Source organism: Mustelus asterias, unplaced genomic scaffold (genome assembly GCF_964213995.1).
Source record: "Mustelus asterias unplaced genomic scaffold, sMusAst1.hap1.1 HAP1_SCAFFOLD_3919, whole genome shotgun sequence".
Taxonomy (NCBI): Eukaryota; Metazoa; Chordata; class Chondrichthyes; order Carcharhiniformes; family Triakidae; genus Mustelus; species Mustelus asterias.
Genome location: NW_027593864.1, coordinates 1 through 25,707, shown reverse-complemented (window position 1 = coordinate 25,707; position 25,707 = coordinate 1). Strand labels below are relative to the sequence as shown.

The 25,707-nt window shown below is 57.4% G+C and overlaps 1 protein-coding gene and 1 pseudogene across 1 annotated transcript; one reads left to right on the top strand and one right to left on the bottom strand.

The window, feature by feature from the left end:
* Positions 1-2,478: 2,478 nt before the first annotated feature.
* On the bottom strand, positions 2,479-2,631 carry LOC144490853 (pecanex-like protein 3 pseudogene; annotated as a pseudogene).
* Positions 2,632-10,542: 7,911 nt separating this feature from the next.
* Positions 10,543-13,592, top strand: LOC144490852 (mitogen-activated protein kinase kinase kinase 11-like). Its single transcript, XM_078208547.1, has 2 exons — positions 10,543-11,213; positions 11,262-13,592. Exon 2 carries the CDS (start codon positions 12,792-12,794, stop codon positions 13,590-13,592), a length of 801 nt encoding a protein of 266 aa, XP_078064673.1. The 5' UTR covers positions 10,543-11,213; positions 11,262-12,791.
* The last annotated feature ends 12,115 nt before the right edge of the window (positions 13,593-25,707 follow it).

Sequence of the window (25,707 nt, the reverse complement as noted above, 5' to 3'; positions counted from 1 at the left end):
CCCCTCTGGCCCCTCCCCCCCAGCCCCCCCCCCTCTGGCCCCTCCCCCCCCAGCCCCTCCCTCTGGGCTCCTCCCCCCCCAGCCCCCCCCCTCTGGCCCCTCGCCCCCCCTCTGGCCCCTCTCCCCCCCAGCCCCCCCCTCTGGCCCCTCCCCCCCAGCCCCCCATCTGGCCCCTCCCCCCCAGGCCCCTCCCCCCCGGCCCCCAGCCCCCCCCTCTGGCCCCTCCCCCCAGCCCCCCCCTCTGGCCCCTGCCCCAGCCCCCCCCTCTGGCCCCTCCCCCCAGCCCCCCTCTGGCCCCTCCCCCCAGCCCCCCCTCTGGCCCCTCCCCCCAGCCCCCCCCATGGCCCCTCCCCCCAGCCCCCCCCATGGCCCCTCCCCCAGCCCCCCCCTCTGGCCCCTCCCCCCAGCCCCCCCCTCTGGCCCCTCCCCCCAGCCCCCCCTCTGGCCCCTCCCCCCAGCCCCCCCCTCTGGCCCCTCGCCCCAGGCCCCGCCCCTCCCTCTGGCCCCTTCCCCCAGCCCCCCGCCCCTCCCTCTGGCCCCTTCCCCCAGCCCCTCCCTCTGGCCCCTCCCCCCAGGCCCCTCCCTCTGGCCCCTCCCCCCCAGCCCCCCCCTCTGGCCCCTCCCCCCCAGCCTCCCCCTCTGGCCCCTCCCCCCCAGCCCCCCCCCTCTGGCCCCTCCCCCCAGGCCCCGCCCCTCCCTCTGGCCCCTTCCCCCAGCCCCCCGCCCCTCCCCCCAGGCCCCCCTGTGGCCCATCCCCCCCAGCCCCCCCCCTCTGGCCCATCCCCCCCAGCCCCCCCCTCTGGCCCCTCCCCCCCAGCCCCCCCCCTCTGGCCCCTCCCCCCCAGCCCCCCCTCTGGCCCCTCCCCCCCAGCCCCCCCCTCTGGCCCCTCCCCCCCAGCCCCCCCCTCTGGCCCCTCCCCCCCCTCTGGCCCCTCCCCCCCAGCCCCCCCCCCTCTGGCCCCTCCCCCCCAGCCCCCCCCTCTGGCCCCTCCCCCCCCAGCCCCCCCCTCTGGCCCCTCCCCCCCAGCCCCCCCTCTGGCCCCTCCCCCCCCAGCCCCCCCCCCTCTGGCCCCTCCCCCCCCTCTGGCCCCTCCCCCCCAGCCCCCCCCTCTGGCCCCTCCCCCCCAGCCCCCCCCTCTGGCCCCTCCCCCCCAGCCCCCCCCTCTGGCCCCTCCCCCCCAGCCCCCCCCTCTGGCCCCAGCCCCCCCCCTCTGGCCCCTCCCCCCCAGCCCCTCCCTCTGGCCCCTCCCCCCCCCAGCCCCCCCCTCTGGCCACTCCCCCCCAAGCCCCCCCCCTCTGGCCCCTCCCTCTGGCCCCTCCCCCCCCGCCCCCCCCCTCTGGCCACTCCCCCCCCCAGCCCCCCCCTCTGGCCCCTCCCCCCCCAGCCCCCCCACTCTGGCCCCTCCCCCCCCAGCCCCCCCCTCTGGCCCCTCCCCCCCCAGCCCCCCCCCTCTGGCCCCTCCCCCCCAGCCCCCCCCTCTGGCCCCTCCCCTCTGGCCCCTCCCCCCCTCTGGCCCCTCCCCCCCCAGCCCCCCCCCTCTGGCCCCTCCCCCCCCCCAGCCCCCCCCCTCTGGCCCCTCCCCCCCCAGCCCCCCCCCTCTGGCCCCTCCCCCCCCCAGCCCCCCCCCTCTGGCCCCTCCCCCCCCCAGCCCCCCCCTCTGGCCCCTCCCCCCCCCAGCCCCCCCCCTCTGGCCCCTCCCCCCCCAGCCCCCCCCTCTGGCCCCTCCCCCCCCAGCCCCCCCCTCTGGCCCCTCCCCCCCCAGCCCCCCCCCTCTGGCCCCTCCCCCCCCCAGCCCCCCCCCTCTGGCCCCTCCCCCCCCCAGCCCCCCCCTCTGGCCCCTCCCCCCCCTCTGGCCCCTCCCCCCCCCAGCCCCCCCCTCTGGCCCCTCCCCCCCCAGCCCCCCCCCCTCTGGCCCCTCCCCCCCCTCTGGCCCCTCCCCCCCCCCTGGCCCCCCGCCTCTGGCCCCTCCCCCCCCCAGCACCCCCCTCTGGCACCTCCCCCCCCCAGCACCCCCCTCTGGCCCCTCCCCCCCCAGCCCCCCCCCCTCTGGCCCCTCCCCCCCCAGCCCCTCCCCCCTCTGGCCCCTCCCCCCCCAGCCCCTCCCCCTCTGGCCCCTCCCCCCCAGCCCCCCCCTCTGGCCCCTCCCCCCCCTCTGGCCCCTCCCCCAGCCCCCCCCTCTGGCCCCTCCCCCCCTCTGGCCCCTCCCCCCCCAGCCCCCCCTCTGGCCCCTCCCCCCCCAGCCCCCCCTCTGGCCCCTCCCCCCCCAGCCCCCCCCTCTGGCCCCTCCCCCCCAGCCCCCCCTCTGGCCCCTCCCCCCCAGGCCCCCCTTCTGGCCCCTCCCCCCCAGTCCCCCCCTCTGGCCCCTCCCCCCCAGCCCCCCCTCTGGCCCCTCCCCCCCAGCCCCCTCCCCCCCGGCCCCTCCCCCCCAGCCCCCTCCCCCCCGCCCCCCCCCTCTGGCCCCTCCCCCCCGGACTCACCATGAAGAGCAGGAAGGGGAAGCAGAGCAGGAAGAGCCAGACATACAGGTGGAAGCAGTTGGAGAACTTGCTCTGATGCGGGTCGAAGTACCAGCCGCCGCTCAGCGAGGCCCACACTCCCTGGCGGAGGATCTGCAGCACCTGCGAGCCCATTCCCCGCCCACCCTAACCCCCCGTCCCCCCCCCCACCACCGACCGGGGAACCCCAGTCACCGCTCCGCCCGCCGGCCGGCAGCCCGCGCCCGCCGCCTCTCACCGACTCCAGGCCCCCATCTTTCCCCCACCACCCCCTCCCCCAGCTTTCCCTCACCGGCCGGAAGCTCCCGCCCCCTCTCCTTCCCATTGGCCGCGAACTCCGCCCCCTACGCTCCCATTGGCCGGTCGGCATGTCCATCATTCGTAATCCTCCTTTCCCATTGGCTGACCCCGACCTTCCCTCATCCACCGGACGCACCCTCCCCCTTCCTTCCCATTGGCCCAGATCCCCGTCCCTCCATGGCCATTGGTCTATCACCGCGTCAATCGCTCCCCGTCCTCTTTTGCCATTGGCTGGCGCCGACCATCCCTCATCCACCGGACGTATCCGCCCCCTTTCCTTCCCATTGGTCCAGATCCCCGTCCTTCCATGGCCATTGGTCTATCACCGCGTCAATCACTCCCCGTCCTCCTTTGCCATTGGCTGACGCCGACCTTCCCTCAGCCGCCGGAAGTACCCGCCCTCTTCCCTTCCCCATTGGACCAGATCTCCGCCCCTCCCCTCCCATTGGTCAATCACCTTGTCCATCGCTCTCCGTCCTCCCTTCCCATTGGCTGCCCTCACCCACTGGACGTCCCCGCCCCCTTTCCTTCCCATTGGCCCGAATCCCTGTCCATCACTCCCCGTCCTCCTTTCCTATTGGTCGCCCCGCCCCTCACTCATCGGAAGCCCCCGCCCCCTTCTCCTCCCCATTGGCCACCAGTCCCCGCCCCCTCCACCACCATTGGTCCTTGGCCGCGTCCATCATTCGGAACCCACCCTTCCCACTGCCCGAATCTTCCCGCCCACCCCGACACTCATTGGCTGCCCGTCCTCCCGGCGTCTGAGGACGCGGGCGTCCATTGGTCAATCCTCACGTCCGTCTCCGCCAGGCGTCTGTTGGATTGGATCCTGCCCTCAGCCTCCTATTGGATCTTTCCAGCCACATGGGTGCAGGTCCTGAATACCCATTGGTGAAGATCCACGTCCGTCTGCGCCGCCCTGAAGAGCCCGCCCACCTCCCCTCCCGATTGGTTCAGTCTCCCAAACGCGGGGCGGGGTCGCCGCCACCATTGGTTCATCGCCACGTCCGTCTACTCCGCCCTCCTTTCTGATTGGATGCCCCAGCCAACGGTCCCGCCTCCGTCGGAGGTCACCGCCCACACCCTTCCGAAGCGCGGGGCGGGTTCACATCTCCTATTGGTCAATTCCCACGTCCGTCTCGGCGGAGCGCCTTTCTGATTGGATGCCGGCGAACAATGGTCAGCCTGGCAACTGCCGCCTACCGCCCCTCCTATTGGTTGGCCCCTCCCCCCCGCGCGGAGGCGGGTCTTCGACGTCCATTGGTTGCCCGCCCCATTAATCAGCCATGGCTCCATCCCTATTGGTCCAACTCCGTGTCCATCATCCGAGACCTTCGCCCGCCTCAGCCGGCGAGAGGGAGAGGCCGAGGCCTTCCGAATAATAAACCCTGTGGTAAAAAAGATTGTTAAAAACGGCGATAGTTCGTGGAAAGGGTCGAAATTAATCCCTAGCCGCTTTTCTGTTAATTATGAGTCGTAATTGAGAAATCTCACACCCAGATCCCGCCTCCCGCGCCGTCTGATTGGCTGGATCCCGTCACGATGGGCGGAGCCCGGGCGCCGATTGGTCGGCACCGCTGTCAATCAGGGGGAGGGGGCGGCGCTCTCGATTGGTTGAGCTTTCACTCCATTGATTACACCCGCCTGCCGTGGGGACAGGTGGGCGGGATCTAACACCGGGTCCGCCGATTGGACATCCCGCCTGCCCTCCCCGCCGCTATTGGCCCACGACTCTGTCAATCCCGGTGCCCCGGGACCGAGCCAGGCCTGATCAATCGAATCCGAGCGAATCGCTTCTTAAAGCCGTGAGGTGGGGACCACAGCTGGCTCATTGCAGTCACTGTGTTGGCAGCTAAAACAAATGCCCACACTTGGCACACCTTTGACCCTGAATTTTAGAATTGCAGCCGACAGGGATCATTTGGCACAGAATCCCTACGGCGCAAAAGGAGGCCATTCGGCCCATCGAGTCTCTCACCGACAACAATCCCACCCAGGCCCTATCCCCGTAACCCCATGTATTTACCCTGGCTAATCCCCCTGACACTAAGGAGCAATTTAGCATGGCCAATCCACCTAACCCACACATCTTTGGACACTAAGGGGCAATTTAGCACGGCCAATCCACCTAACCTGCACATCTTTGGACACTAAGGGGCAATTTAGCATGGCCAATCCACCTAACCTGCACATCTTTGGACACTAAGGGGCAATTTAGCATGGCCAATCCACCTAAACCACACATCTTTGCCCATCAGTGTCCAAAGATGTGCAGGTTAGAGGGATTGGCAGGATAAATTCACGGGATTATGGGAATGGGGTGGGCCTGGGTAAGATGCGCTATCAGAGAGTCGGTGCTGACTCGATGGATCGAATAGCGTGCAGGGATTCTATGGATATTGATGTACAGTTTCAATATTGACTACTTGTGACACAAATAAAAATAAACCAATAAAAATAATATATATCAGTTACCCTTGCAAAGAGCTGGCAGGGAGACAATGGGCCAAAAGTCTCCTTCTGTACCCAAGCATTCGATAATTCTGCATGAAGTACAACCAAAAAAACCCAATTGTATGACAACACCAACTGAGAATTGGATCAGCAGTGGCACAGTGGTTAACACTGCTGCCTCACAGCGCCAGGGACCCGGGTTCGATTCCCGGCTTGGGTCACTGTCTGTGCGGAGTCTGCACGTTCTCCCCCCGTGTCTGCGTGAGTTTCCTCCGGGTGCTCCGGTTTCCTCCCACATTCCAAAGATGTGCGGTTTAGGTGGATTAGTTATGCTAAATTGCCCCTTAGTGTCCAAAGATATGCAGGTTCGGTGGATTGCCTCTGCTAAGTTGCCCCTTAATGTTCCCAGATGTGTAGGTTAGGGGTATGGACCATGCTAACTTGCCCCTTAGTGTCTCAAGATGTGCAGGTTAAGTGGATTGGCCATGCTAAATTGCCCCTTAGTGTCCAAAGATGTGTAGGTTAGGTGGATTGGCCATGCTAAATTGCCCTTTAGTGTCCAAAGATGTGCAGGTTGGGTGGATTGACCATGCTAAATTTCCCCTTAGTGTCCCCAGATGTGTAGGTTAGGGGTATGGACCATGCTAACTTGCCCCTTAGTGTCTCAAGATGTGCAGGTTAGGTGGATTGGCCATGCTAACTTGCCCCTTAGTGTCCAAAGATGTGTAGGTTAGGTGGATTGGCCATGCTAAATTGCCCTTTAGTGTCCAAAGATGTGCAAGTTAGGTGGATTGGCCATGCTAAATTGCCCTTTAGTGTCCAAAGATGTGCAGGTTAGGTGGATTGGCCATGCTAAATTGCCCTTTAGTGTCCAAAGATGAGCAGGTTAGGTGGATTGGCCATGCTAAATTGCCCCTTAGTGTCCAAAGATGTGTAGGTTAGGTGGATTGGCCATGCTAAATTGCCCCTTAGTGTCCAACGATGTGTAGGTTAGGTGCATTGGTCATGCTAAATTGCCCCTTAGTGTCCAAAGATGTGTAGGTTAGGTGGATTGGCCATGCTAAATTGCCCCTTAGTGTCCAAAGATGTGTAGGTTAGGTGGATTGGCCATGCTAAATTGCCCCTTAGTGTCCAAAGATGCATAGATTAGGGGGATTAGCGGGGTAAATGTATGGGGATATGGCCTGGGTGGGATGTTCTGTTAGAGAGTAGGCGCAGATGTGATGGGCTGAATGGCCTCCTTCTGCACTGTAGGCACACTATTGGTGGGACATAATTGTCCCAGGAACAGCAATCCAGGTTTTAAAACAGAAGTGAGAAGTATTTGTTTTGTCAGCCAGTGTGGGGTTACTGCTCATTTCACAACATCCATAAGTGGAGACATCACATTCACAGGTTATCAGAGAAAGCTTGCGAAATGTCAAAACTTGAATCCGCTGACTCAGAGGGCTGGTTATTATTAATATTCAGGATGTGGTCTCACTGTTATTGTCCACCCTCCAATTCCCCGACAAGTTTGATTTGATTTATTATTGTCACATGTATTAACATACAGTGAAAGGTATTGTTTCTTGCGCGCTATACAGACAAAGCATACCGTTCATAGAGAAGGAAAGGAGAGGGTGCAGAATGTAGTGTTACAGTCGTAGCTAGGGTGTAGAGAAAGATCAGCTTGATGCGAGGTAGGTCCATTCAAAAGTCTGACAGCAGCAGGGAAGAAGCTGTTCTTGGTGCGTGACCTCAGACTTTTGTATCTTTTTTCCAACGGAAGGTGGAAGAGAGAATGTCCGGGGTGCGTGGGGTCCTTAATTATGCTGGCTGCTTTTCCCTGAGGCAGCGGGAAGTGTAGACAGAGTCAATGGATGGGAGGCTGGTTTGCGTGATGGATTGGGCTACATTCACGATCCTTTGTAGTTCCTTGCGGTCTTGGGCAGAGCAGGAGCCCCAGACCAAGCTGTGATACACCCGGAAAGGATGCTTTCTATGCGGCATCTGTAAAAGTTGGTGAGAGTCGTAGCTGACATGCCAAATTTCATTAGTCTTCTGAGAAAGTAGAGATGTTGGTGGGGCTTTCTTAACTATAGTGTCGGCATGGGGGGGACCAGGACAGGTTCTAGACACCAACTAGATCACCAACTAGTTCCACTTCGTCCCCGTTGATGTGGACAGGGGCATGTTCTCCTTTACGCTTCCTGAAGTCGATGACATCCTCCTTTGTTTTGTTGACATTGAGGGAGAGATTATTGTTGCCGCGCCAGTTCACCAGATTCTCTATCTCATTCCTGTACTCTGTCTCGTCATTGTTTGAGATCCGACCCACTACCCTGTCGAATACTTCAGAGGGTGGGTAAACAGTCCGCTGTCAATCTGGAGTCACATTCAGGCCCAGAACACGTCAGGAAGGGCGGCACGGTGGCACAGTGGGTTAGCACTGCTGCCTCACAGCGCCAGGGACCCAGGTTCGATTCTCGGCTTGGGTCACTGTCTGTGTGGAGTCTGCACGTTCTCCCCGTGTCTGCGTGGGTTTCCTCCGGGTGCTCCGGTTTCCTCCCACAGTCCAAAGCTGTGTGGGTTAGGTGGATTGGCCATGCTAAATTGCCCCTTAGTGTCCAAAGATGTACGGGTTAGAGGGATTAGCGGGGTAAATATGTGGGGTTACGGGGATAGGGTCTGGGTGGTATTATAGTCGCTGCAGACTCGATGGGCCGAATGGCCTCCTTCTGTACTGTCGGGATTCTATGAATCATAGAATCATAGAAACCCTACAGTGCAGAAGGAGGCCATTCGGCCCATCGAGTCTGCACCGACCACAATCCCACCCAGGCCCTACCCCCACATATTTACCCGCTAATCCCTCTAACCTACGCATCCCAGGACTCTAAGAGGCAATTTTTAACCTGGCCAATCAACCTAACCCGCACATCTTTGGACTGTGGGAGGAAACCGGAGCACCCGGAGGAAACCCACGCAGACACGAGGAGAATGTGCAAACTCCACACAGACAGTGACCCGAGCCGGGAATCGAACCCGGCACCCTGGAGCTGTGAAGCAGCAGTGCTAACCACTGTGCTACCATGAAGTTTAAAGTTTACTTATTAGTCACAAGTAGGCTTACATTAACACTGCAATGAAGTTACTGTGAAAATCCCCTAGTCACCACACTCCGGCGCCTGTTCGGGTTACACTGAGGGAGAATTTAGCACAGCCGATGCACCCTAACCAATGGATTGTGGGAGGAAACCAGAGCACCCGGAGGAAACCCACGCAGACACGGGGAGAACGTGCAAACTCCACACAGACAGTGACCCAAGCCGGGAATCGAACCCAGCACCCTGGTGCTGTGAGGCAGCAGTGCTAACCCACTGTGCCACCAGTGGGGGTGAGGGTTCGATATATTCAATGACCCACAGTCCCCCCTGCTCGCTGGGGGAGGGAATTCCACAGACTCACCAACCTCTGAGGGAAAACATTTCTCATCATCTCCGTCTTAATCTCATGTTCTTAAACTGTGTCCCCTGCCTCTACCCTCCTCCACAGGTGGGGACATTCTCTACCCTGTCAAATTCCTGAAATGTGGGACTCGCTCCCACGGGGGGAGTGGGGGAGAATGTGGGACTCGCTCCCACGGGGGAGTGGGGGAGAATGTGGGACTCGCTCCCACGGGGGAGTGGGGGAGAATGTGGGACTCGCTCCCACGGGGAGTGGGGGAGAATGTGGGACTCGCTCCCACGGGGGGAGTGGGGGAGAATGTGGGACTGGCTCCCACGGGGGGAGTGGGGGAGAATGTGGGACTCGCTCCCACGGGGGAGTGGGGGAGAATGTGGGACTCGCTCCCACGGGGGAGTGGGGGAGAATGTGGGACTCGCTCCCACGGGGGAGAATGTGGGACTCGCTCCCACGGGGGAGAATGTGGGACTCGCTCCCACGGGGGAGAATGTGGGACTCGCTCCCACGGGGGAGTGGGGGAGAATGTGGGACTCGCTCCCACGGCGGAGTGGGGGAGAATGTGGAACTCGCTCCCACAGGGGGAGTGGGGGAGAATGTGGGACTCGCTCCCACGGCGGAGTGGGGGAGAATGTGGGACTCGCTCCCACAGGGGGAGTGGGGGAGAATGTGGAACTCGCTCCCACAGGGGGAGTGGGGGAGAATGTGGGACTCGCTCCCACGGGGGGAGGGGGGAGAATGTGGGACTCGCTCCCACGGGGGAGAATGTGGGACTCGCTCCCACGGGGGAGAATGTGGGACTCGCTCCCACGGGGGAGAATGTGGGACTCGCTCCCACGGGGGAGAATGTGGGACTCGCTCCCACGGGGGAGAATGTGGGACTCGCTCCCACGGGGGAGAATGTGGGACTCGCTCCCACGGGGGAGAATGTGGGACTCGCTCCCACGGGGGAGAATGTGGGACTCGCTCCCACGGGGGAGAATGTGGGACTCGCTCCCACGGGGGAGAATGTGGGACTCGCTCCCACGGGGAGTGGGGGAGAATGTGGGACTCGCTCCCACGGGGGGAGTGGGGGAGAATGTGGGACTCGCTCCCACGGGGGGAGTGGGGGAGAATGTGGGACTCGCTCCCACGGGGGGAGTGGGGGAGAATGTGGGACTCGCTCCCACGGGGGGAGTGGGGGGAGAATGTGGGACTCGCTCCCACGGGGGGAGTGGGGGAGAATGTGGGACTCGCTCCCACGGGGGGAGTGGGGGAGAATGTGGGACTCGCTCCCACGGGGGAGTGGGGGAGAATGTGGGACTCGCTCCCACGGGGGAGTGGGGGAGAATGTGGGACTCGCTCCCACAGACACACACATTCACAGATACACCCACACGCACAGACACACACACTCTGTGATGCACACTCTCAGACACAAAGGTACACACACAAACTCACACATACATTCACTCTCTGACATATACACTCCCTTACACATATACACACACACTCAGATACACACACGTGCACTCTCTGATACGCACACACTTTCACGTAGACACACACAAACTCTCAGTTATGCACACAAAAATTCTCAGATATGCCCACACACGCTATCAGATATACTCTCTCAGATATACACACACTCTCAAATACACAAACTCTCAGATACATATACAAACATTCGCACAGATACACTCACTCTCAGAGAGATGCACGCTCAATCTCACAGTCACACACGATTGGCAAACCACACCTCTCTCCCACAGCCTCTGAAAGCTCAGTTCCGAAACACTTCCTTAACTTCTTCTAAAAAAAAAACTTGCTGAAAGAACAGCTTTGGGGTGTGGGAGAAACTGCAAGCTGCCGCACAGTTTAGGCAGCAGGCAAGTTGTCAGTGTGAGCTGGAGCTGGGGGTTTCAAGAGGACCACTTCTCAGCCTGCAATTTCAAACTCAGTTGTCGAAAGTGGCGCGCTGTGTCTCTCCCCGAGAGAGCAGCAAAAAAAATAGTGAAACCACACCCTGATGCGATGGAGTGGGTTAAAGTGCAGATCCCCAGACACAGAGTGCTGTGTGGCTAATGGCGGAGACACACAGAGAGAGAGAGAGAGAGAGCCCTGTCCCTAAAGTGATACTACCAACAGTGTGAAACTTGCCAAAAGTTTGGAGCAACTTCCAGAGGCACCAAGGAACACAGCAGAAAACCACGGGTAAACTCCAAGACAGAGAGCTCCCCCAGGCCAAGAGGAAACAGGAAACTTTTACCAGGGGCAAGAGACTGACTCGCAGCTTTGACAAGAGAAGGACTTTTTTTTTTACACAGAGTAACAGAGCTGGAACTGTACAGACCAGACAGAAGTTTGGGTTGAAAACTTAACAAGAGTAAGTGTGGTGGCATCGACCAGGAGACTGTGCTGAAGTTCCCACCAGGGAATGTACTGAAGATTCAACAGGGAATGTGCTGAAGATTCAACAGGGAATGTGCTGAAATCCCACCAGGAATTGTGCAGAGGTCCCCACCAGGAATTGTGCAGAGGTCCACACCAGGAATTGTGCAGAGGTCCCCACCAGGAATTGTGCAGAGGTCCCCACCAGGAATTGTGGTGAAATCCCACCAGGAATTGTGCTGAAATCCCACCAGGAATTGTGCTGAAATCCCACCAGGAATTGTGGTGAAATCCCACCAGGAATTGTGCAGAGATCCCACCAGGAATTGTGCAGAGATCCCCACCAGTAATTGTGCAGAGATCCCACCAGGAATTGTGCTGAAATCCCACCAGGAATTCTGCAGAGATCTCCACCAGGAATTGTGCAGAGATCCCACCAGGAATTGTGCAGAGATCCCCACCAGTAATTGTGCAGAGATCCCACCAGGAATTGTGCTGAAATCCCACCAGGAATTCTGCAGAGATCTCCACCAGGAATTGTGCTGAAATCCCACCAGGAATTGTGCAGAGATCTCCACCAGGAATTGTGCAGAGATCTCCACCAGGAATTGTGCTGAAATCCCACCAGGAATTGTGCAGAGATCCCACCAGGAATTGTGCTGAAATCCCACCAGGAATTGTGCAGGGATCCCACCAGGAATTGTGCTGAAATCCCACCAGGAATTGTGCAGAGATCCCACCAGGAATTGTGCAGAGATCCCACCAGGAATTGTGCAGAAATCCCACCAGGAATTGTGCAGGGATCCCACCAGGAATTGTGCTGAAATCCCACCAGGAATTGTGCAGAGATCCCACCAGGAATTGTGGTGAAATTCCACCAGGAATTGTGCTGAAATCCCACCAGGAATTGTGCAGAGATCCCACCAGGAATTGTGCAGAGATCCCCACCAGGAATTGTGCAGAGATCCCCACCAGGAATTGTGCAGAGATCCCCACCAGGAATTGTGCAGAGATCCCCACCAGGAATTGTGCAGAGATCCCACCAGGAATTGTGCAAAGATCCCACCAGGAATTGTGCAAAGATCCCACCCGGAATTGTGCAGAGATCCCACCAGGAATTGTGCAGAGATCCCCACCAGGAATTGTGCCGAGATCCCACCAGGAATTGTGGTGAAATCCCACCAGGATTGTGGTGAAATCCCACCAGGAATTGTGCAGAGATCCCACCAGGAATTGTGCTGGAGTTTAACAGGAAGAATCGTGCTGGGAGTTTAACGAGAGAAATCGGGAGGAGACAGACGCAAGATTTAAAGAGCGTGCAACTTGCAAGTTAAACTTCTTCCAAAGAAAACTCTATCTTTTTTCCCGCTCCACTCCGAACTCCCCGAGACTTGATTTATTTTTCTCTTTGCTGGAGATCCCTCGCTTTCAATTATTTGCCTTTTTATTTTTTTTTGCGGAGAGAGAGAGGAAGGACATACTCAAAAGTAAACACAGGGGTTTCCCTTCTCTGAGTTGTCTTGGTTGGATTATCACTCGTTGGGGAGGGGGGGGGGGATTGGTTGCTGTATGGATTGGCAGAGTCTGCTGTCCAGGACTGGGGGCATGAGGGTCTGATCAGGGGGGGTTAATAAGGAGCACTGGTTTCCTGACTCGAGCCGGTTGGATCCCTGGACTTGCGGACGAGGGGATTGCGGGGAGTGATGCTACGACCCGGGTAGGCCGCCATGGTAGAACCGCACTGGAAGAACCTCTTCAGCCGCACTCCCCTGAGCTCCTGGGGGGCGGGCACCCCCCACGGGACACAGGGTGCTTTCACCAACCCCGTCTGGACGGCCCTCTTCGACTACGAGGCCCACTGCAAAGATGAGCTGACGCTACGCCAGGGCGACCTGGTGGAGGTCCTGTCCCGGGACTCCGCCATCTCCGGTGACGAGGGCTGGTGGGCGGGCAAGCTGCACAACAAGGTGGGCATCTTCCCTTCCAACTATGTCTCCCTCAAGCTGCCGGGCGGCTACGCCAAGCTGCCGGCGGGCGGGCCCGAGGAGCTGGCCGCCCCGGCCGAGGTGCCCTTCCGGGAACTGACCCTGCAGGAGGTGATCGGGGTGGGGGGCTTTGGCAAGGTGTACCGGGGCACCTGGCGGGGGCAGCTGGTGGCGGTGAAGGCGGCGCGGCAGGACCCCGACGAGGACATCAGCGCCACGGCGCAGAACGTGCGGCAAGAAGGCCGCCTCTTCGCCATGCTGCGGCACCCCAACATCATTGCCCTGCTCGGGGTCTGCCTGCAAGAACCCAATCTGTGCCTGATCATCGAATACGCCTCCGGAGGACCCCTCAACCGGGCGCTGGCTGGGCGACGCATACCCCCCCACGTGTTGGTCAACTGGGCTGTGCAGATTGGCAAGGGCATGCAGTACCTCCACGATGGCGCCATTGTGCCCGTCATCCACCGCGACCTCAAGTCCAACAACGGTAAGCGCGAGTCAGGCTCTCCCGGTGCGCGGAACCTTCCGGATTTACCAGAATGATTCGATTTGATTTGTTATTGTCTCATTTGATGGTGACTTCTCACAACCTGTCATAGAATCCATTTGATTAGATTTTATGATTGTCACGTGTATTGGAATAGAGTGAAAAGTATTGTTTCTTGCGCGCTTTACAAAGCATACCGTTCATAGAGAAGGAAAGGAGAGGGTGCAGAATGTCGTGTTACAGTCATAGCTAGGGTGTAGAGAAAGATCAACTTAATATTAGATTTATTATTGTCACGTGTATTGGGATACAGTGAAAAGTATTGTTTCTTGCACGCTATACAAAGCAGACCATTCATAGAGAAGGAAAGGAGAGGGTGCAGAATGTAGTGTTACAGACACAGCAAGGGTGTAGAGAAAGATCAACTTAATATAAGTTAGGCCCATTCAAAAGTCTGACGGCAGCAGGGAAGAAGCTGTTCTTGAGTCGGTCGGTGTGTGACTTTTGTATCTTTCCCAACGGAAGAAGGTGGAAGAGAGAAGGCCACTCGGCCCATCGAGTCTACACCGACCACAATCCCACCCAGGCCCTCTTCCCACAACCTCCACATATTTATCCTGCTCATCTCCCTGACACTAAGGGGCAATTTAGCATGGCCAATCCACCTAATCTGCACATGTTTGGACACCAAGAGGCAATTGAGCATGGCCAATCCACCTAACCCACACATCTTTGGACACTAAGGGACAATTTAGCACGGCCAATCCACCTAATCTACACATGTTTGGACACCAAGAGGCAATTTAGCATGGCCAATCCACCTAACCTACACATCTTTGAACACTAAGGGACAATTTAGCGTGGCCAATCCACCTAACCCACACATCTTTGGACACTAAGGGACATTGTAGCATGGCCAATCCGCCTAACCCACACATCTTTGGACACTAAGGGACAATTTAGCATGGCCAATCCACCTAACCTACACATCTTTGGTCACTAAGGGGCAATTTGGCATGGCCAATCCACCTAACCGACACATCTTTGGTCACTAAGGGACAATTTAGCATGGCCAATCCACCTAACGTGCACATCTTTGGACACTAAGGGGCAATTTGGCATGGCCCATCTCTCCAACCCGCTATACAGACCTCAGACTTTTGTATCTTTTTCCCGACGGGAGAAGGTGGACGAGAGAATGTCCGGGATGCATGGGGTCCTTAATTAAGCTGGCTGCTTTTCCCCGAGGCAGCGGGAAGTGTAGACAGAGTCAATGGATGGGAGGCTGGGTTTGCGTGATGGATTGGGGCTACATTCACGACCTTTTGTAGTTCCTTGCGGTCTTGGGCAGAGCAGGAGCCCCATACCAAGCTGTGATACAACCAGAAAGAATGCTTTCTATGGTGCATCTGTAAAAATTGGTGAGCGAGTGGCTGCAGGGATCAAGGATGTGACGGAAGGGACAAGAGAGGGGGACGGAGAAGCTACGATTATTCCCCTTTCTGAGCAGGGCAGGTTAAGGCGGAGGTTTGAGTGAATGGTCACATGAGTTTTGGCAAGAGTAAATAAGGAGAAACATGAGCAGTGGCAGCAGGGTCAGGAACCAGAGACACAGATAGAACAGTACTGTACCCCAGTGTTATACAGTGACAGACCCATCCCCACCAGTACTGTACCCCAGTGTTACACAGTGACAGACCCGTCCCCACCAGTACTGTACCCCAGTGTTATACAGTGACAGACCCATCCCCACCAGTACTGTACCCCAGTGTTATACAGTGACAGACCCATCCCCACCAGTACTGTACCCCAGTGTTACACAGTGACAGACCCATCCCCACCAGTACTGTACCCCAGTGTTACACAGTGACAGACCCATCCCCACCAGTACTGTACCCCAGTGTTACACAGTGACAGACCCATCCCCACCAGTACTGTACCCCGGTGTTATACAGTGACAGACCCGTCCCCACCAGTACTGTACCCCAGTGTTATACAGTGACAGACCCGTCCCCACCAGTACTGTACCCCAGTGTTATACAGTGACAGACCCGTCCCCACCAGTACTGTACCCCAGTGTTATACAGTGACAGACCCGTCCCCGCCAGTACTGTACCCCAGTGTTATACAGTGACAGACCCGTCCCCACCAGTACTGTACCCCAGTGTTATACAGTGACAGGTCCGTCCCCACCAGTACTGTACCCCAGTGTTATACAGTGACAGACCCGTCCCCACCAGTACTGTACCCCAGTGTTATACAGTGACAGGTCCGTCCCCACCAGTACTGTACCCCAGTGTTATACAGTGACAGACCCATCCCCGCCAGTACTGTACCCCAGTGTTATACAGTGACAGACCCGTCCCCACCAGTACTGTACCCCAGTGTTATACAGTGACAGACCCATCCCCACCAGTACTGTACCCCAGTGTTATACAGTGACAGACCCGTCCCCACCAGTACTGTACCCCAGTGTTATACAGTGACAGACCCATCCCCGCCAGTACTGTACCCCAGTGTTATACAGTGACAGACCCATCCCCACCAGTACTGTACCCCAGTGTTATACAGTGACAGACCCATCCCCGCCAGTACTGTACCCCAGTGTTATACAGTGACAGACCCGTCCCCACCAGTACTGTACCCCAGTGTTATACAGTGACAGACCCATCCCCACCAGTACTGTACCCCAGTGTTATACAGTGACAGACCCGTCCCCACCAGTACTGTACCCCAGTGTTATACAGTGACAGACCCATCCCCACCAGTACTGTACCCCAGTGTTATACAGTGACAGACCCGTCCCCACCAGTACTGTACCCCAGTGTTATACAGTGACAGACCCATCCCCACCAGTACTGTACCCCAGTGTTATACAGTGACAGACCCGTCCCCACCAGTACTGTACCCCAGTGTTATACAGTGACAGACCCGTCCCCGCCAGTACTGTGCCCCAGTGTTATGCAGCGACAGACCCGTCCCCACCAGTACTGTACCCCAGTGTAACACAGTGACAGACCCATCCCCACCAGTACTGTACCCCAGTGTTATACAGTGACAGACCCGTCCCCGCCAGTACTGTACCCCAGTGTAACACAGTGACAGACCCGTCCCCACCAATACTGTACCCCAGTGTTATACAGTGACAGACCCGTCCCCACCAATACTGTACCCCAGTGTTATACAGTGACAGACCCGTCCCCACCAATACTGTACCCCAGTGTTATACAGTGACAGACCCGTCCCCACCAATACTGTACCCCAGTGTTATACAGTGACAGACCCGTCCCCACCAGTACTGTACCCCAGTGTTATACAGCGACAGACCTGTCTCCACCAATACTGTACCCCAGTGTTATACAGTGACAGACCCATCCCCACCAGTACTGTACCCCAGTGTTATACAGTGACAGACCCATCCCCACCAGTACTGTACCCCAGTGTTATACAGTGACAGACCCGTCCCCACCAGTACTGTACCCCAGTGCAACACAGTGACAAACCCATCCCCACCAGTACTGTACCCCAGTGTTACACACTGACAGACCCATCCCCACCAGTCCTGTACCCCAGAGTTATACAGTGACAGACCCGTCCCCACCAGTACTGCACCCCAGTGTTATACAGTGACAGACCCATCCCGACCAGCACTGTACCCCAGTGTGATACAGCGACAGACCCATCCCCACCAGTACTGTACCCCAGTGTTATACAGCGACAGACCCATCCCCACCAGCACTGTACCCCAGTGTTATACAGTGACAGACCTATTCCCACCAGTACTGTACCCCAGTGTTATACAGTGACAGACCCATCCCCACCAGTCCTGTACCCCAGTGTTATACAGTGACAGACCCATCCCCACCAGTCCTGTACCCCAGTGTTATACAGTGACAGACCCGTCCCCACCAGTACTGCACCCCAGTGTTATACAGTGACAGACCCATCCCCACCAGTACTGTGCCCCAGTGTTATACAGTGACAGACCCATCCCGACCAGCACTGTACCCCAGTGTGGTACAGCGACAGACCCATCCCCACCAGTACTGTACCCCAGTGTTATACAGCGACAGACCCATCCCCACCAGCACTGTACCCCAGTGTTATACAGTGACAGAACAATTCCCACCAGTGCTGTACCCCAGAGTTATACAGTGACAGACCCATCCCCACCAGTACTGTACCCCAGTGTTATACAGTGACAGACCCGTCCCCAACAGTACTGTACCCCAGTGTTATACAGCGACAGACCCAGCCCCAACAGTACTGTACCCCAGTGTTATACACTGACAGACCCGTCCCCACCAGGACTATACCCCAGTGTTATACAGTGACAGACCCATCCCCACCAGTACTGTACCCCAGTGTTATACAGCGACAGACCCGTCCATACCAGTACTGTACCCCAGTGTTATACAGCGACATCCCCATCCCCACCAGTACTGTACCCCAGTGTTATACAGTGACAGACCCGTCCCCACCAGCAACGTACCCCAGTGTTATACAGTGACAAACCCGTCCCCACCAGCACTGTACCCCAGTGTTATACAGTGACAGACCCTTCCCCGCCAGTACTGTACCCCAGTGTTATACAGTGACAGACCCGTCCCCACCAGTACTGTACCCCAGAGTTATACAGTGACAGACCCATCCCCACCAGTACTGTACCCCAGTGTTATACAGTGACAGACCCGTCCCCACCAGTACTGTACCCCAATGTTATACAGTGACAGACCTGTCCCCACCAGGACTGTACCGCAGTGTTATACAGTGACAGACCCATCCCCACCAGCACTGTACCCCAGTGTTATACAGTGACAGACCCATCCCCACCAGTACTGTACCCCAGTGTTATACAGTGACAGACCCGTCCCCACCAGTACTGTACCCCAATGTTATACAGTGACAGACCTGTCCCCACCAGGACTGTACCCCAGTGTTATACAGTGACAGACCCATCCCCACCAGTGCTGTACCCCAGTGTTATACAGAGACAGACCCGTCCCCACCAGTACTGTGCCCCAGTGTTATACACTGGCAGATCTGTCCCCACCAGTGCTGTACCCCAGTGTTATACATTGGCAGACGCGCCCCCACCAGTACTGTACCCCAGTGTTATACAGTGATAGACTCGTCCCCACCAGTACTGTACCCCAGTGTTATACAGTGACAGACCCGTCCCCACCAGTACTGTACCCCAGTGTTATACAGAGACAGACCCGTCCCCACCAGTACTGTGCCCCAGTGTGATACACTGGCAGATCTGTCCCCACCAGTGCTGTACCCCAGTGTTATACATTGGCAGACGCGCCCCCACCAGTACTGTACCCCAGTGTTATACAGTGATAGACTCGTCCCCACCAGTACTGTACCCCAGTGTTATACAGTGATAGACTCGTCCCCACCAGTACTGTACCCCAGTGTTATACAGTGACAGACCCGGCCCCACCAGTAATGTACCCCAGTGTTATACAGTGACAGACCCATCCCCACCAGTGCTGTACCCCAGTGTTATACAGTGACAGACCCGTCCCCAGCAGTGCTGTACCCCAGTGTTACACAGTGACAGACCCGTCCCCACCAGTACTGTACCCCCTTGTCATACAGTGACAGACCCGTCCCCACCAGTACTGTACCCCAGTGTTATACAGTGACAGACCCATCCCCACCAGTACTGTACCCCAGTGTTATACAGTGACAGACCCGTCCCCACCAGTACTGTACCCCAGTGTTATACAGAGACAGACCCATCCCCACCAGTACTGTACCCCAGTGTTATACAGTGACAGACCCATCCCCACCAGTACTGTACCCCAGTGTTATACAGAGACAGACCCATCCCCACCAGTACTGTACTCCAGTGTTATACAGTGACAGACCCGTCCCCACCAGTACTGTATCCCAGTGTTATACAGTGACAGACCCGTCCCCAGCAGTGCTGTACCCCAGTGTTACACAGTGACAGACCCGTCCCCACCAGTACTGTACCCCCTTGTCATACAGTGACAGACCCGTTCCCACCAGTACTGTACCCCAGTGTTATACAGTGGCAGACCCGTCCCCATCAGTACTGTACCCCAGTGTTATAGTGACAGACCCGTCCCCACCAGTACTGTACCCCAGTGTTATACAGTGACAGACCCGTCCCCACCAGTACTGCACCCCAGTGTTATACAGTGACAGACCCGTCCCAACCAGTACAGTACCCCAGTGTTATACAGTGACAGACCCAACCCTACCAGTAATGTACCCCAGTGTTATACAGTGACAGACCCGTCCCCACCAGTACTGTACCCCAGTGTTATACAGTGACAGACCCAACCCTACCAGTAATGTACCCCAGTGTTATACAGTGACAGACCCGTCCCCACCAGTACTGTACCCCAGTGTTATACAGTGACAGACCCATCGCCACCAGTACTGTACCCCAGTGTTATACAGCGACAGACCCGTCCCCACCAGTACTGTATCCCAGTGTTACAGTGACAGACCCATCCCCACCAGTACTGTACCCCAGTGTTATACAGTGACAGACCCGTCCCCGCCAGTACTGTACCCCAGAGTTATACAGTGACAGACCCGTCCCCACCAGTACTGTACCCCAGAGTTATACAGTGACAGACCCGTCCCCACCAGTACTGTACCCCAGTGTTATACAGCAACAGACCCGTCCCCACCAGTCCTGTACCCCAGTGTTATACAGTGACAGACCCGTCCCCGCCAGTACTGTACCCCAGTGTTATACAGTGACAGACCCGTCCCCACCAGTACTCTTCCGATGTTATACAGCGACAGACCCGTCTCCACCAGTACTGTACCCCAGTGTTATACAGTGACAGACCCGTCCCCACCAGTACTGTACCCCAGTGTTATACAGTGACAGACCCATCCCCACCAGTACTGTACCCCAGTGTTATACAGCAACAGACCCGTCCCCACCAGTCCTGTACCCCAGTGTTATACAGTGACAGACCCGTCCCCACCAGTACTGTACCCCAGTGTTATACAGCAACAGACCCGTCCCCACCAGTACTGTACCCCAGTGTTATACAGTGACAGACCCGTCTCCACCAGTACTGTACCCCAGTGTTATACAGCAACAGACCCGTCCCCACCAGTCCTGTACCCCAGTGTTATACAGTGACAGACCCGTCCCCACCAGTACTGTACCCCAGTGTTATACAGCAACAGACCCGTCCCCACCAGTCCTGTACCCCAGTGTTATACAGTGACAGACCCGTCTCCACCAGTACTGTACCCCAGTGTTATACAGTGACAGACCCGTCCCCACCAGTACTGTACCCCAGTGTTATACAGTGACAGACCCATCCCCACCAGTCCTGTACCCCAGTGTTATACAGTGACAGACCTGTCCCCACCAGTACTCTTCCGATGTTATACAGCGACAGACCCGTCTCCACCAGTACAGTACCCCAGTGTTATACAGTGACAGACCCGTCCCCACCAGTACTGTACCCCAGTGTTATACAGCAACAGACCCGTCCCCACCAGTACTGTACCCCAGTGTTATACAGTGACAGACCTGTCCCCACCAGTACTGTACCCCAGTGTTATACAGTGACAGACCCGTCCCCACCAGTACTGTACTCCAGTGTTATACAGCGACAGACCCGTCCCCACCAGTACAGTACCCCAGTGTTATACAGTGACAGACCTGTCCCCACCAGTACTGTACCCCAGTGTTATACAGCGACAGACCCGTCCCCACCAGTACAGTACCCCAGTGTTATACAGTGACAGACCTGTCCCCACCGCTACTGTACCCCAGTGTTATACAGTGACAGACTCGTCCCCACCAGTACTGTGCCTGTGTTTTGCAGTGTCCGATCCGTCTCCACCAATACTGTACCCCAGTGTTATACAGTGACAGACCCGTCCCCACCAGTACTGTACCCCAGAGTTATACAGTGACAGACACGTCCCCACCAGTACTGTACCCCAGTGTTATACAGTGACAGACCCGTCCCCACCAGTACTGTACCCCAGTGTTATACAGTGACAGACCCGTCCCCACCAGTACTGTACCCCAGTGTTATACAGCAACAGACCGGTCCCCACCAGTACTGTACCCCAGTGTTATACAGTGACAGACCCGTCCCCACCAGTACTGTACCCCAGTGTTATACAGTGGCAGATCTGTCCCCACCCGCGCTGTACCCCAGTGTTATACATTGGCAGACGCGCCCCCACCAGTACTGTGCCCCAGTGTTATACAGTGACAGACCCATCCCCACCAGTACTGTACCCCAGTGTTATACAGTGACAGACCCGTCCCCACCAGTTCTGTACCCCAGTGTTATACAGCACCAGTCCCATCCCCACCAGTACTGTACCCCAGTGTTATACGGTGACAGACCCATCCACACCAGTACTGTACCCCAGTGTTATCCAGTGACAGACCCTCCCCACCAGTACTGTACCCCAGTGTTACACAGTGACAGACCCGTCCCCACCAGTACTGTACCCCAGTGTTATACAGTGACAGACCCGTCCCCACCAGTACTGTACCCCAGTGTTATACAGTGACTGACCCATCCCCACCAGCACTGTACCCCAGTGTTATACAGTGACAGACGCGCCCCCACCAGTACTGTGCCCCAGTGTTATACAGTGACAGACACATCCCCACCAGTACTGTACCCCAGTGTTATACAGTGACAGACCCGTCCCCTCCAGTTCTGTACCCCAGTGTTATACAGCACCAGTCCCATCCCCACCAGTACTGTACCCCAGTGTTATACGGTGACAGACCCATCCACACCAGTACTGTACCCCAGTGTAATACAGTGACAGACCCGTCCCCACCAGTACTGTACCCCAGTGTTATCCAGTGACAGACCCTCCCCACCAGTACTGTACCCCAGTGTTATCCAGTGACAGACCCTCCCACCAGTACTGTACCCCAGTGTTACACAGTGACAGACCCGTCCCCACCAGTACTGTACCCCAGTGTTATACAGTGACAGACCCGTCCCCACCAGTACTGTACCCCAGTGTTATACAGTGACAGACCCATCCCCACCAGCACTGTACCCCAGTGTTATACAGTGACAGACCCGTCCCCACCAGTACTGTACCCCAGTGTTATACAGTGACAGACCCATCCCACCAGTACTGTACCCCAGTGTTATACAGTGACAGACCCGTCCCCACCAGTACTGTACCCCAGTGTTATACAGCGACAGACCCGTCCCCACCAGTACTGTACCGTAGTGTTATCCAGTGACAGACCCGTCCCCACCAGTACTGAACCCAGTGTTATACAGTGACAGACCCGTCCCCACCAGTACTGTACCCCAGTGTTACACAGTGACAGACCCGTCCCCACCAGTACTGTACCCCAGTGTTATACAGTGACAGACCCATCCCCACCAGTACTGTACCCCAGTGTTTATACAGTGACAGACCCGCCCCCACCAGTACTGTACCCCAGTGTTATACAGTTACTGTCTCGTCCCCCACCAGTACCGTACCCCAGTGTTATACAGTGACAGACTCGTCCCCACCAGTACTGTACCCCAGTGTTATACAGTGACAGACCCATCCCCACCAGTACTGTACCCCAGTGTTATACAGTGACAGACCCGTCCCCACCGGTACTGTACCCCAGTGTTATACAGCGACAGACCCATCCCCACCAGTACTGTACCCCAGTGTTATAGTGACAGACCCATCCCCACCAGTACTATACCCCAGTGTTATACAGTGACAGACCCGTCCCCACCAGTACTGTACCCCAGTGTTATACAGTGACAGACCCGTCCCCACCAGTACTATACCCCAGTGTTATACAGTGACAGACCCGTCCCACCAGTACTGTACCCCAGTGTTATACAGTGACAGAACCGTCCCCACCAGTACTGTACCCCAGTGTTATAGTGACAGACCCATCCCCACCAGTACTGTACCCCAGTGTTATAGTGACAAACCCATCCCCACCAGTACTATACCCCAGTGTTATACAGTGACAGACCCGTCCCCACCAGTACTGTACCCCAGTGTTATACAGTGACAGACCCGTCCCCACCAGTACTATACCCCAGTGTTATACAGTGACAGACTCGTCCCCACCAGTACTGTACCCCAGTGTTATACAGTGGCAGATCTGTCCCCACCAGTACTGTACCCCAGTGTTATACAGTGACAGACCCATTCCCACCAGTACTGTACCCCAGTATTATACAGTGACAGACCCGTCCCCACCAGTACTCTTCCGATGTTACACAGTGACAGACCCGTCCCCACCGGTACTGTACCCCAGTGTTATACAGCGACAGACCCATCCCCACCAGTACTGTACCCCAGTGTTATAGTGACAGACCCATCCCCACCAGTACTGTACCCCAGTGTTATACAGTGACAGACCTGTCCCCACCAGTACTGTACCCCAGTGTTATACAGTGACAAACGTGTCCCCATCAGTACTGTACCCCAGTGTTATACAGTGACAGACCCGTCCCCACCAGTACTGTACCCCAGTGTTATACAGTGACAGACCCGTCCCCACCAGTACTGTGCCCCAGTGTTATACAGTGACAGACCCGTCCCCACCAGTACTATACCCCAGTGTTATACAGTGACAGACCCGTCCCCACCAGTACTATACCCCAGTGTTATACAGTGACAGACCCGTCCCCACCAGTACTGTATCCCAGTGTTATACAGTGACAGACCCATCCCCACCAGTACTGTGCCCCAGTGTTATACAGTGACAGACCCGTCCCCACCAGTACTATACCCCAGTGTTATACAGTGACAGACCCGTCCCCACCAGTACTGTACCCCAGTGTTACACAGTGACAGACCCGTCCCCACCAGTACTGTACCCCAGTGTTATACAGTGACAGACCCGTCCCCACCAGTACTGTACCCCAGTGTTATACAGTGGCAGATCTGTCCCCACCAGTACTATCCCCCAGTGTTATACAGTGACAGACCCGTCCCCACCAGTACTGTACCCCAGTGTTATACAGTGGCAGATCTGTCCCCACCAGTACTGTACCCCAGTGTTATACAGTGACAGACCCGTCCCCACCAGTACTGTACCCCAGTGTTATACAGTGACAGACCCGTCCCCACCAGTACTGTACCCCAGTGTTATACAGTGACAGACCCGTCCCCACCAGTACTGTATCCCAGTGTTATACAGTGACAGACCCGTCCCCACCAGTACTGTGCCCCAGTGTTATACAGTGACAGACCCGCCCCCACCAGTACTGTACCCCAGTGTTATACAGTGACAGACCCGTCCCCACCAGTACTATACCCCAGTGTTATACAGTGACAGACCCGTCCCCACCAGTACTGTACCCCAGTGTTATACAGTGACAGACCCGTCCCCAGCAGATGGATGCAGGGAGGGTGGGAGCTCGGATTCTGGGATCGATGCTGTCATGATGGGAACTCGAGCGTATCCACCAGCTCCGCATGAGCCAATAGACTGACCCCAAAAACTGCCGGTTGTCTTCCACTTTGGGGAGTGCTGGGGAGGGGAGGGGAGGGGGTCAGTGGGCCCATTCCCACAGGAGCACGTGGTCCGAGGTCTGTGCGGACAGACCACGTTTCAGTGCAGCCTGGTGGCACAGCGCCAGGGACCCGGGGTCGATTCCCGGCTCGGGTCACTGTCTGTGCAGAGTCTGCACGTTCTCCCCGTGTCTGCGTGGGTTTCCTCCGGGTGCTCCGGTTTCCTCTCTCAGTCCAGAGATGTGCAGGTTAGGTGGATTGGCCGTGTTAAATTGCCCCTTCGTGTCAGGGGGATTAGCTGGGGTAAATGCATGGGGTTACGGGGATAGGGCCTGGGTGGGACTGTGGTTGGTGCAGACTCGATGGGCCGAATGACCCCCTTCTGCACTGTAAGGATTCGAGGATTAGCTTCCTTGTCTGTGGTCTTGTGGTCTCAAACCTCCCCCTCTCGTTCCCTCCCCCTCTCGTTCCCTCCCCCTCTCGTTCCCTCCCCCTCTCGTTCCCTCCCCCTCTCGTTCCCTCCCCCTCTCGTTCCCTCCCCCTCTCGTTCCCTCCCCCTCTCGTTCCCTCCCCCTCTCGTTCCCTCCCCCTCTCGTTCCCTCCCCCTCTCGTTCCCTCCCCCTCTCGTTCCCTCCCCCTCTCGTTCCCTCCCCCTCTCGTTCCCTCCCCCTCTCGTTCCCTCCCCCT

What these genes read in the sequence shown, in the direction of transcription:
- LOC144490852 (XM_078208547.1), top strand. Translation starts at nt 12,792, where the DNA reads ATGGTAGAACCGCACTGGAAGAACCTCTTCAGCCGCACTCCCCTGAGC.